Here is an 11,398-nt window from a genome sequence, read left to right as displayed (position 1 = left end):
TAATGACAGAGATCTCCTGTCTGTGTACAGCAGGGTGTTGCCAGGTCTGTGTTATAAAACCAGCCCAAATGCCAGGGGTGTCCAATCCTGCTCCTGCAGGGCCACTAGCCGGCGTTTCCATTACAGATCTTCGCAAAACTTTTGCGATATTTCTAAATGTTGATAAAAAACTATTGCGAAATGACGGCGTTTCCATTAACCGATGTTATAGGCTATGACTAAAATGTAATTTATTCCTCTCGCGATAAGTCATTTAAAAAATCATGGCAACTTGTTGGTGGGTTTACGTATTTCGCAGCCACCGCATTATTTTTAATGGGAGGAAACGTAGGCGTGTATCCAAGCATTAATGGCAAGGAAAACCATAGATATCCATAATAAAGGCTAGATGCCTCGTCCGCGCTGCTGGCCAATGGAGGTCGACGTCCGCACCTGGCGGCCATCTTGTAACAGGCAGCTCGCTCACTCGTAACATTGTGTTTTAATGGTGCATGTACTTTTTAAATAACCATAACTTGCTAAATTTTCTACCGATTTTCAAACGGTTTGGTTTGTTATAAACGTCAGAGATGTAGTTATGACACTGCATACTTGTGAATAATAAGTGTATAAATAAATAATCATCCAGAATTATAGCCACGTTAATAACGTTTGTAAGAAACCAAACCGTTTGTAAATCCGTCAAGATTTCAATGAGATAAGAGTATTTGTGTTCGTGCTGATCACTCATCTTACATCAGGTACCACAGAGCCCGCCAGAAAGCTTGCCTGTGACAAGATGGCCGCCGGTGATGACGATAGAGACTCCGCCGTAAGACATCTAGCCTTTATTATGGATATCTATGAGGAAAACCCCTTATACTGGGAGCGGCTCGTTTGAGGTGTTTCTCCCTCATATCTGCTTCAAGCTCTTGATAAATTGTGGCATTTCTTTGTTGTTTAGAATCCAGTATTCCCAAATACTGATACCATATAAGGCATAGGCTACTAGAAACAAAGCCACTTGAAAGCAAGCCTGCAATGTTAGCAAAAAATAAAAAATGTAACGCTGTGGTAGGCTATACGCATTGAGGAGACCAGAGGCCGTTTTTTTTAATGGATGTCAGTGGAGGAGAGGCTTCATTACACTGAATAAACTGCTTTGGTGGGAAAACGGCTTAGGCCTATCATTTAATGAATTGACAGCCCATTGGCTAATCTTCAAGATGTTTGCTCTTAAATATTAGTTTTGGATTATTCTATTTTTAGAATTTACACTGAAAAAATGCTGCTTTCTTCAGTGGTAGAGCTAAAGATCCTCGTAAATTTGTATGCCCTTCACTCGCTAACTTCCCTTCGTCTCGTGGACTTGGATGTGCATAAGGTTTAAATGGACCACACTAAGCCCTTGATAACTTGGAATTCAATATGCTGAATTATTATTTAAACCCGCTTTTTTACACCATTATATATGCATATAAGTTGTTGGAGAAAATATATAAAATCCTATAGGTTTGAGCTGTTGGAGAAAATTAAAATTACACAAGCGAAAAAAAAAAACTATAAACTTTGACTGTGAACATAAGCAACAAGTATTATGCGATTCAATCTCAACATAATTAATATATTATACAATTATGCAATTCATTCTCAATATATCATAGTTCAGAGAGATCTGCTGTGATGTCACAATCAAGTTGAATTGTGGGATTTTGCTGCTTGAGATGTAGGCCTACATCAGAGACTCGCTCCATCGGTCAAAATCGAGGGGGTGATCTCTGTGAACCATTGAACAAGTATAGGTTTTACCTGACCTATGATCAGTTTTATACATTTGTAGATGTTTTAATTTGACATTAGTAATTAAAAGGATCTCTTATTGGCCTGTTTAGTTGAGGCAATCCATCGAACAAACAAAACAAGCCCTGAAAAAGTTTAAAAGAACAAATAGCCTATACAGACACTTGATATTTAATCTTATCAGATGATTAGTTAATTGCATTTGATAGATTTTACTTTCAATAAAACATTTGCAATGGGTTTGTAAAAGGTGTTTTTATTTGGCCTGAGTTTTTGTTGCATTTACACTGTTCTGACCAGCTCCCAGCTTTCGAACGCGTATTTAATCATTTTTGTTTAATCATTGCAATCATTCTGCAAAGCAATTGGTTCAATTGATTCAAAGCTTTGTTTCTCCCATTCAATGCTACTTCCAGGCAGGTGTGTTGAGGCAAACTGGAGCTAAACTGTGCTGGACAGTGTTTGGACACCCCTGCCAAAGGCCAATCAAAAATAGCCCCAATTAACCCAGTAGCCGTTTCCAAATATCAAAACTCAAATATGCCATACCTAAAATAGATATTTTACAGTCTGGCATTATACGCAATTTCAACTTAAAAATCACTATCTAGTTAGTCATTGTCACTTTTCATCAAGGAGCTCAAAGGCCCCGATCCCTCACAAAACTCATAGCACAGTTTTATCATTGGTATAATGGTAGCCTAGCCTATTTCAGACAAAAACTACTAATGCGATGTGCCCTTTTACACGCGGGAAAAAATTAACTACGTAGCCCAATTCAGCGGGAAAACCACAGATTTGGCAACCCTGGAGGTGTACAGAGAGTTCTGGCATTCGGAACGGTCCATGACTGGCCGGGTGGAGAGATCGCAAACACCCCGCGGTGATCAGATGACGAGATGACGAGAGAACGTTCTGCGTTCCACATGGAACTCTCTCGAGTGAGTCGCTGCGCTGAGCTGCACATATATGGTTGCCATTGGAAACAGACTTGGAGCTCTGGCGGGAATAAAGTGATCTCGGCCGCTCCCAGATCAGATCCAGTTTAAAGCACGTAAATCCAAGGCGAAACCTTCACTATCAAACATCAAAACAAAAATCAATAGGCCTACTGCATTTATTCTAAACGACTATATGAAAGGCCATTTTTCTGTGTTTATACGTTGCAGAGTTTGTGCTTATTGCAAATTGTGAAATTAAAAGAATTTCAAAGCCATCGAGAACTTTCATAGCCTACCATAAGTGTATCGTGCTGATGTTACTGACAGCTTGTCTGCGTGTTGGCAGCTATAGGCTTATGTCCATTTTGCAGCTTGATTGAAACGAGACAATATAAAGTTAGACTGGAAGAAACATTGACTTTGAAATTAGCAATGTGATCTAAGAAAACATGCAGATCATGACGTGTCACGAGTGTTTTTTAGTTCTTCATGAAAATAAACATGCACTATGAAGAAGGATAGCAGCTTAAGGCTAGGCTTAGCGCACGAGATTGTTCTCGAGGTTTATTAGGCTAATTATGATAACTTTTCCCCTTGAACTGGATCTGTGCACGGTTGAAATGAATAATGCACGGCTGAGAGCATTTGTAGTCGAACAGTGCTATCTTTCGTTTGAAGAAACAACAGGATCAGCGGATTGTTGATCACGGATATCTGCTGCCCTCTGCTGACATGATCTAATGCAGCTACTTTATTCTGCAAGCGACTGCAGTTGCTCAAAATAAGAACAGATTAGCATGAATATGTATTGTTTTTATGAATTGGTGAAATGGCAGACATTGCTACCACATCAAACTAAATCACAGTGAGGACACAGTTAGCATTACTGCCAAGTCAAGCATCACTATGCTCATAGAGTTATAGGGATTTAAAGGTTTAGTTCACCCAAAATTGAACATTTTGTCATTCATTTAGCCTTATCATCACCCTCATGTCGTTCCAAACCTGTAAGACTTTCGTTTATCTTCAGAACACAAATGAAGATCGTTTTGATGAAATCTGAGATACTTCTGTCCCTTCTGCAACTACCACATTGACGCTTCAAAAAATTCATAAAGAGATTCTAAAATGAATCCATAACCTCATTGGTTCTTGCAGAAGCTCAAACGTGCTCAGTGCCACGAGAATGAACCTCATTGGTTCTTGCAGAAGCTCAAACGTGCTGCGTAACACGAGAATTAACCTCATTGGTTCTTGCTGAGGCTCAAACGTGCTGCGTAACACGAGAATGAACCTCATTGGTTCATTCTCACTGCCCCTCCCAGACCAGAGCCAATGATTTTGTCTGAGCTATGAATTTAAAAATAATGATAATAAAATTCATATTTTCTTATTTTATTTGCCTTATCTTATGCTTTTAGTGTAGAATGAGTAAAGCTGTTTGTTGTTAGGATGACAAAAAGTTTTAAAAGTTACATTTTTAGGCTGCTCCGCCTCAGTGGTCTAAATGTGCTCGTCAATGTCCAAATGATCGAGATGACCAATCAAATCAGAGAAGGCGGGACTTGCTGTCTTTCTGTCACAACTCAACTAGAGTTCGTTTTTATCGTTTATAATACATTTTAATCTTTTATTTATTTAATAATGAATAATACATCTAGAATTTTCACTTCTGGGTGAACAATCCCTTAAAGAGAGAAAAGCATGTGACGTTCCCCATGTTTGTCATGTAGGCTACTCACTCATATTACATGAGCATTGACCAACAATTATCAATAACATAACAATATTTCCAGTCATGTTTGGAGATATCCTAAATCATATTACTATTTTCTACATTTTAAAATAATAGTAGCCTAGTCATTAAAACAATAAAATAACACAAATGGAGGTATGGGAATTTTGCAGTGATCTATAAAAATACTTTTGTTATAATTTGTTGATCGATTTACATTTATTTTATGCTGTTTTACACTTCGCTATGAATCTTAAAGCAAATGTTTAACATAAACGTTATCAAGACGTTATGACGTCAATTATTCAACATGTACTACCAGAAATGTCCACTAGATGTAGGCAGAGATCCACAATTGTGATGTTTAATTACAGCACCGTTAAATTAGTAACAGCCTACAGTAACAGCAACACATACTATATAATATAGCCTACATATATATTTATGTTGTTGATAACAGAGAATGAAATATATTATTTATATATATATATATATATTGATTTTTTGTATTTATATGGTACAAGATTATCCTATTCAAATCAATGATAAAAGTTATATTAGCCTATACATTTCATTTTCTGTTATCAACAACATGTAGTGCATTAAATATAACATTACGTCAGGATTTCCCAGACTGGGGTTCGTGAGTTTAATGAAAAGCTATAAATCATCAACATTTTTAAATTAAAATACATAATTTTAAAATAAAAACAATTCGAATGAAACATTCACTTAAAATATTTTTTTAATATTTGTTTACCTGCATGTCATGTGACCATTAGCCGACATCAGAAAACCATGAACTCAATTTTATTATTATTATTGACTTAATTTTATTATTGACCTAACTTATTGACTTCATAAGGGGGTACTTCAAGTAAATATATTAGGTCAAAGAGGTTCAGCTGACAAAAAACTTGGGGAATCCCTGCATTGCATATAAATATGAAACAATGTGAATTTGTACATTCTGTGTTTGAAAGACAAAACGCCCAAAGACAGTAATGCAAACTTAAATGACTCACTGAGTGATAATTCAAATAATAATGAATGTGTTCGGCAGGAGCTGACTATATGCAACGTTTAGAAAACTACATAAAACTGAAATGATTTCTGTTAATCCAGTGATCAAATGCTGTGTGGGTCTCAGTTTTCAGTGATAGTGCAACTCCACAAACCTGGAAGATCTTCTGAACATGTATATAAGCAGTAAGCAAAAAGAAATAGCTATAATCAATGAATTATTATTTACCGCTTGTGAGAATAACATGTAATCTATAGAAGATTAACTGTAGTCTCATTATAAGTATTTTAAAATGTAATATAATCTAATTACAAGTAGGCTACTTATTTTTTTAAATCTGTTTACGTAATCCAGATTACATGCTATTACATGTGTATATATATATATATATATATATATATATATATATATATATATATATATATATATATATGTATATATATATGTGTGTGTGTGTGTGTGTGTGTGTGTGTGTGTGTGTGTGTGTGTGTGTGTGTGTGTGTGTGTGTGTGTGTGTTCTCATAGAACAGAATGACCATAGGCAAGATTTTCATTTTTCATAACTTCCTTCTTCAATTTATGTCTTTATAATTAAAGAAGGTTAAATTATGTAACAATGTATCAAGAGATTTCCCATGCTATTTCAATCCACTTGGATGTTTGTCCAAGTCATTTCAGCTCAAATAACAATAAACTGATTTTAAAAATGTATTTGAATCTTATAGCCTAATACAAAATTTGAAAAATGTTTCATTTTCTATTTTGACTATAACTTCTATTTTGATGTGATTAAAAATACTCATCCCATAAGGGGAATAAGCAGATAGCGTAGTCTATTTACAATTTCCCTCATGGGATCATTAAAGTAGACTATATCTATTATAAGTGCAAAACTGTGAATGCCACTAATATCCTTTTTGTGTGTGTGTGTGTGTGTGTGTGTGTGTGTGTGTGTGTGCAGAAATCTGTTCTATAATGCGAGACTCCTGTGAAAGTAATAGCGCTCAGCCAAGTGCACACACTATTTCCTCAGAATAAGGGACACACCCCGCAGTGAGCGCTTTCAGATCAGAATGCCTGACTGACTTTGTGCCGTCGACCAAACTTGACAGTTCCTGTTATCCGCACGCGCACAGTTCCCGCCTCTCCTCTCCCTGTCAATCATCCGTGGAATCACACTAGTGTGCGCGCGCACGCAGCTCCGCTGATGTAGGAGGAGACGCTGCTGTCATCTGCAAAAAAAAAAGGTGGCATAATCCATTTTTAAAGGCACCGGGCTTTTTCCTTCCTTCTTCCAGGATTTTTTTTTTTTTTAAATTTTCTACAAGTGTTGTGACTGACTGAGAGCTTTCATTATATAAAAACGACACAAAACGGAATGTTTTTGACATTATTCATTGTAAAGCTCTGACGCTTCATTCACCCGAACTGACAGCAATTCCTCCTTTCCAGAGGAGGTTTTTTTTCCCTCCGTTTGAAGGGGTGGATACGGCTGGAGAGGTGGGGGGTGGATGGGGGGGGGGGGATAGCCAGGAAAAGTGGATGTCGCGACTGTGCGATCTGTCCCGTTTTCACCGGGACCCGTGTTGGTGGTGAGCCGCCGCGGAGCCGTTTGTGGGAGTGTCGCACGTACGCGAGGATAGTTTGTCCTGGATTTTTTCAATCATTTGCAAGATAAGGCTCCCGGACCTCCTTCTCCGCGTCGACTCTATCCTCCCTTCCTCATCCTCCCGGTTTGTCTTCCTCACGTACCTCCGTGATTTCACCGCGGTCCGTACGCGGGGTTGAGGCTCGCGTTCGCCGCGAGAGGACTGAACGCAGCGCGCGAGGCCCCCCGGCCCCCTCCCCCACTCTCAAACCCCCTTCAGATCATCTCCTCACCTCCCTCTCATTTCCCCCTTCTTCTTCTTAATATTTTACCTCAGAGAAGAAGAATAAAGGGGTTTTTCGCGCCTTTTTTCCAACGGCCACTCGAGCGAGGTGGTATTTTTGTATTTTTTTCTGGTTTCTGAAGCCCCAACGAGGCCAGTAAAGCTGTGGGGATGACTTTAGAGTCGATGATGGCCTGCTGCCTGAGCGAAGAGGCCAAGGAGTCGAAACGGATCAACGCCGAAATCGACAAGCAACTGCGTCGAGACAAAAAAGACTCGAGACGGGAGTTGAAGCTGCTTCTGCTCGGTACGGAGACCGCAGTTGCCGCCGCCGCCGTCTTTAAACTCACTCACACACATACACACACACATTCACAGTCAGTCGACAGGTTTCGCTGTGGTTTTCAGCTGTGACTTGTGGTGCTAAACACACCACCCCCCTTTTAGTGTGGTGGCGGGTTGAGGTGTTTGTGGTTAATGTTTTTTTTATTATTATTATTATTATTCAAGTGAACAGTACCAACGGTACGAAAAGTGCTAAGGCGTTAGCGCTTTAGCATATGTGGGCCGAATGCTGGACAGGGCCTGGCATGCAATGCAACAGCACACAAATCTCAGCATGCTCTCTGTTGTGTGCATGTACATGATAGTGCTTGTCATCATAGGTCCTCCTATATAATCGTACATTAGCTAGTTCATTTTTCTAGCTGTCACTTGTGTGTTATGAGTCAACCCAAGTGGTCTGCTGTGTAATATTGCATGCTGCTTGATAGACCTATAAGAATATGTGCAAATGTGCAATCAAAAATGAGTTTGTATGGCTGGTTTGCTCTAAAGGATGCTAGGTGTCAATAGGTGCAAATTATATGAGACTGTTTTGTGGTTTGTGTTACTGCATTACTAGTCCTGTCAGATTACACTATTCAAATTTTAGGGAAATTATGCTGAGGTTTGGGAGATTGTCAGCTGAACGTTTACAGCTTTAGTCTTTTGACGTATAGAAATGTGCGTAATTTTGGTTTGTTGATGGGGGGGGGGGGGGTTAAGGTGTGAACCATTTAGCGTGCGATTTAGTTGTTTATTTATTTTTGCTAAATAGTCTTTTGTGGTATCACCCACATGCAAAGTTGGTTGATAACATAACTGCAATAAAGTAATAGCCTACAGTTAACAATTACTTGTTTACATATGATAGGATATATAATGTATTTTATATTATTTAAGGACCGAAAACGTTTTCAGTTTGACTGAATTTTACTTAAAGAACTTATAATTTTCTTGGAATATCTGAAAACCATGTTTTTTTTTAATACCTGTCATTTAGCAGAAGACATTTTACACACTTGTTTAGACAATAATTCAAGAAGGTCCAGACTTTAAAGCTCTTGCACTTGGACATTATGACAAAGTAACATAGTTATTGTAATTGTTTAACTATGCCATTTGTTAAAATAAGAATATAATTAGGTAAGACCATTGGTGACGCTTCATTACCATGCTAAGGCCAATGTAAACGTATTTCTTATGCATTTGTTATGAAAAATAGCAGCCTACACATAGGAACTATATCTACAACATGCCACAGTTGTAATATAAATCTTTAGTGAAAAATCTATTTCCTTACCAGGTAATCTATTATAAATTCTACAATTTAGTCAAAATTTACCTCAATAGAACGTGATAAATTCTAGTAAAGGTGGTCATGAGAAGTTTAAAAAGCTTTCTAATTTATGTTGGTGCAGGATGATATTCTCGTCTTTTCATCAGTCTTTTTTTGTTTATGTGGCTGTTTTAGATCACTTTTTACTTTCTCCAGAGGGTTTTAGAGTAAATAGAATTTAAATGGGTCGCACATTTTATCATCAGTGTCGCGAAAGGAACGTCATGCTGGTGAACGTGCGCAGGCATGCACAATTAAATAAACCAAGCTTCAGACATATTTCTCAAATAATTGGTTCGTATGGGAACTTAGTGCTTAAAAAGCTCTGAATGCACGATGTATATAATTAATTAATAGCCTGATTCTTCTATGTTTCCATTAACTATGGTGTATATTGGGTGGTTATAACCCCCGCAAATTACGCCCCTGAGTAAAGACACTTTTCTGTAGCTTGCAAAGGATGTTTTTCCCTCGATAATCTTCAAATTAATGAGAAAAAACAATTAGTTTGTAGGTATCAGCCCTGAGCGCTAAATGTCAATCAATTTACCATGTCAGTCTGTGCCACCTGTCAAGTTTGGGTCGCTGTTGCACTTTTAACATTAATTCTAAGTGTCAAATTATCTCAAAATGGTGGACAGTTATTTCCTTATGAGGGCGTGCGTGAGTGCTCTGCACACTGGACTCTGGTTACTCCCAAGGAAGGAGAATTGGATGCTTTATCAAGCTGTGAAGTTTGGTTTCTGTTCTGTCATATATGACTCAGTGAATTGGTAAGCGGTGATATCTGACACGGACAACCGTCATTCATTTCCTATTAGTCAGGACTGTTTTTCCGCTTGAAACCACACAATGAGCTGCTAGTATGGATCATAAAATTGAAACTGAGCTGATGATAAAGACAGATAGGGATGGACAGAAGAGTTTTGGTGACATCATGTGTTGAAATGATGTCCAATTGACCCTTCGCGTAACTCCGCCCACTTTGGTTACGGTTGACAAGCTTTACACAACATTGGAATCGATGAACTTGAAATTTGCTTTTTCAGCAAAATATGCCACAATTTACTTTTCGTTATTATTCTTCCCCAAAAATCATCTGCCATATTATCAACCCATTGCTCTTTTTTGATGTTACAGGTCTACAGGCGTCCCAACGAGGATGAACACGTTTGATACCTGTAGAAACATTTAAGCGTTATGTTCAATTAAACTTAATATATCTGTTGATATCGTTTTCAAATGAGACTTAATGCATTTTTAGATTTTACTGTGTCGTTCATCAACGTGTTTGACTGAAAATGTTAACAGAAATTTCCAAGAGATTTCTGGGATGTTCTGTGAAGCTTGTAAGCTACAGTATCCAAGGGGGCGGAGCTTAGAAAAGGGCCAGTTGACTTGAAATTTGCATCTTTATTATATGGAGTCTACTTGATACATTGGCGAACCAGTATTCAAGATTGTAGTACCCTTTATTTGAAGTTGCCACCACTCAAGCTCATCTAGTCTAGCGAACTCTAGTTAGGCGAGAACAGGAGCAGTTCTGTAACAGTGAATGATTCTGAGGACACGGTGGCTCCTATGTGGCTCCGTGACCTCTGTGAAAATACAAGAGTTCGACCTTTACCGCTATGAGAGAATTAATAAGTAAAAGTTCTCTCCCTGTCTCACTCCCTATCCCTATCCCCATGCCACCAAAGGAAGTATATAAAAAAGCAGCTTGTTGGTGCTCAGTCATCCTATTAATGGCCCATCCTAAATAAGTTAAAACTGTCAGCCTAACTCTGGATAAGTCTTGGCTAGTCTGGATTAGCCAAGACCTTAATAGGCTTTGCGAACACATATTTGCTTCCATTGCTGATACCATAGCTGCTTTGTGTTAACCAGCTTCTCACTCTGTTAAAACAGCTTAGTCTAGTTAAGCTTTGACAAATTGTGGTTATTAGTAGGGCTGGTTGCTATTTCAGATATTCACAATGTATTTGTGATGATTTTGCTGCACTTTATTTGGTCACACATTTTGGCATCCTTGTCTTGCATCTTACATGTATTCGAGTATTATAAGTCTCTGTGTGACTGTGGCATTATTCATGTTTTGCCTAACACAGCCAAACCTTGGCACAAGATTTGTACTGTATTTTAGACATTTTTGCATTAAATATTGTACATTATACATCCAATTGGCTACAATGGCTCTTTGGGCAAAATGAGGTTGTCTCTGAAAAATAAATCTTTAAAGCCATTTTAAACCAAATACATGAATATAATAGTCTGGAATATATATCAAATGTTATATGTTTTTCTTTTTCTAATTAATTCCCTGGGAATCAAACCCATGACCTTGTAATTGCTAATGCTGTGATTTACTTTTTGAACTAAAGTAGAACA

General features: G+C 38.0%; 1 protein-coding gene across 1 annotated transcript in view; it reads left to right on the top strand.

The window, feature by feature from the left end:
• Positions 1-6,703: 6,703 nt before the first annotated feature.
• Positions 6,704-11,398, top strand: part of gna11b (guanine nucleotide binding protein (G protein), alpha 11b (Gq class)) — a 60,235-nt gene continuing 55,540 nt past the window's right edge. Inside the window, exon 1 of the mRNA XM_056271647.1 lies at positions 6,704-7,657. Coding sequence (XP_056127622.1) covers positions 7,522-7,657 — 136 coding nt within the window. The 5' untranslated portion in view covers positions 6,704-7,521. The remainder of the gene's footprint in view (positions 7,658-11,398) is intronic.

Source organism: Rhinichthys klamathensis, unplaced genomic scaffold (assembly GCF_029890125.1).
Source record: "Rhinichthys klamathensis goyatoka isolate OS25496 unplaced genomic scaffold, OSU_Roscu_1.1 h1tg000323l_1, whole genome shotgun sequence".
Lineage (NCBI taxonomy): Eukaryota > Metazoa > Chordata > Actinopteri > Cypriniformes > Leuciscidae > Rhinichthys > Rhinichthys klamathensis.
The sequence above is the reverse complement of the archived record's forward strand: the minus strand, read 5'-3'. Positions and strand labels throughout refer to the sequence as shown.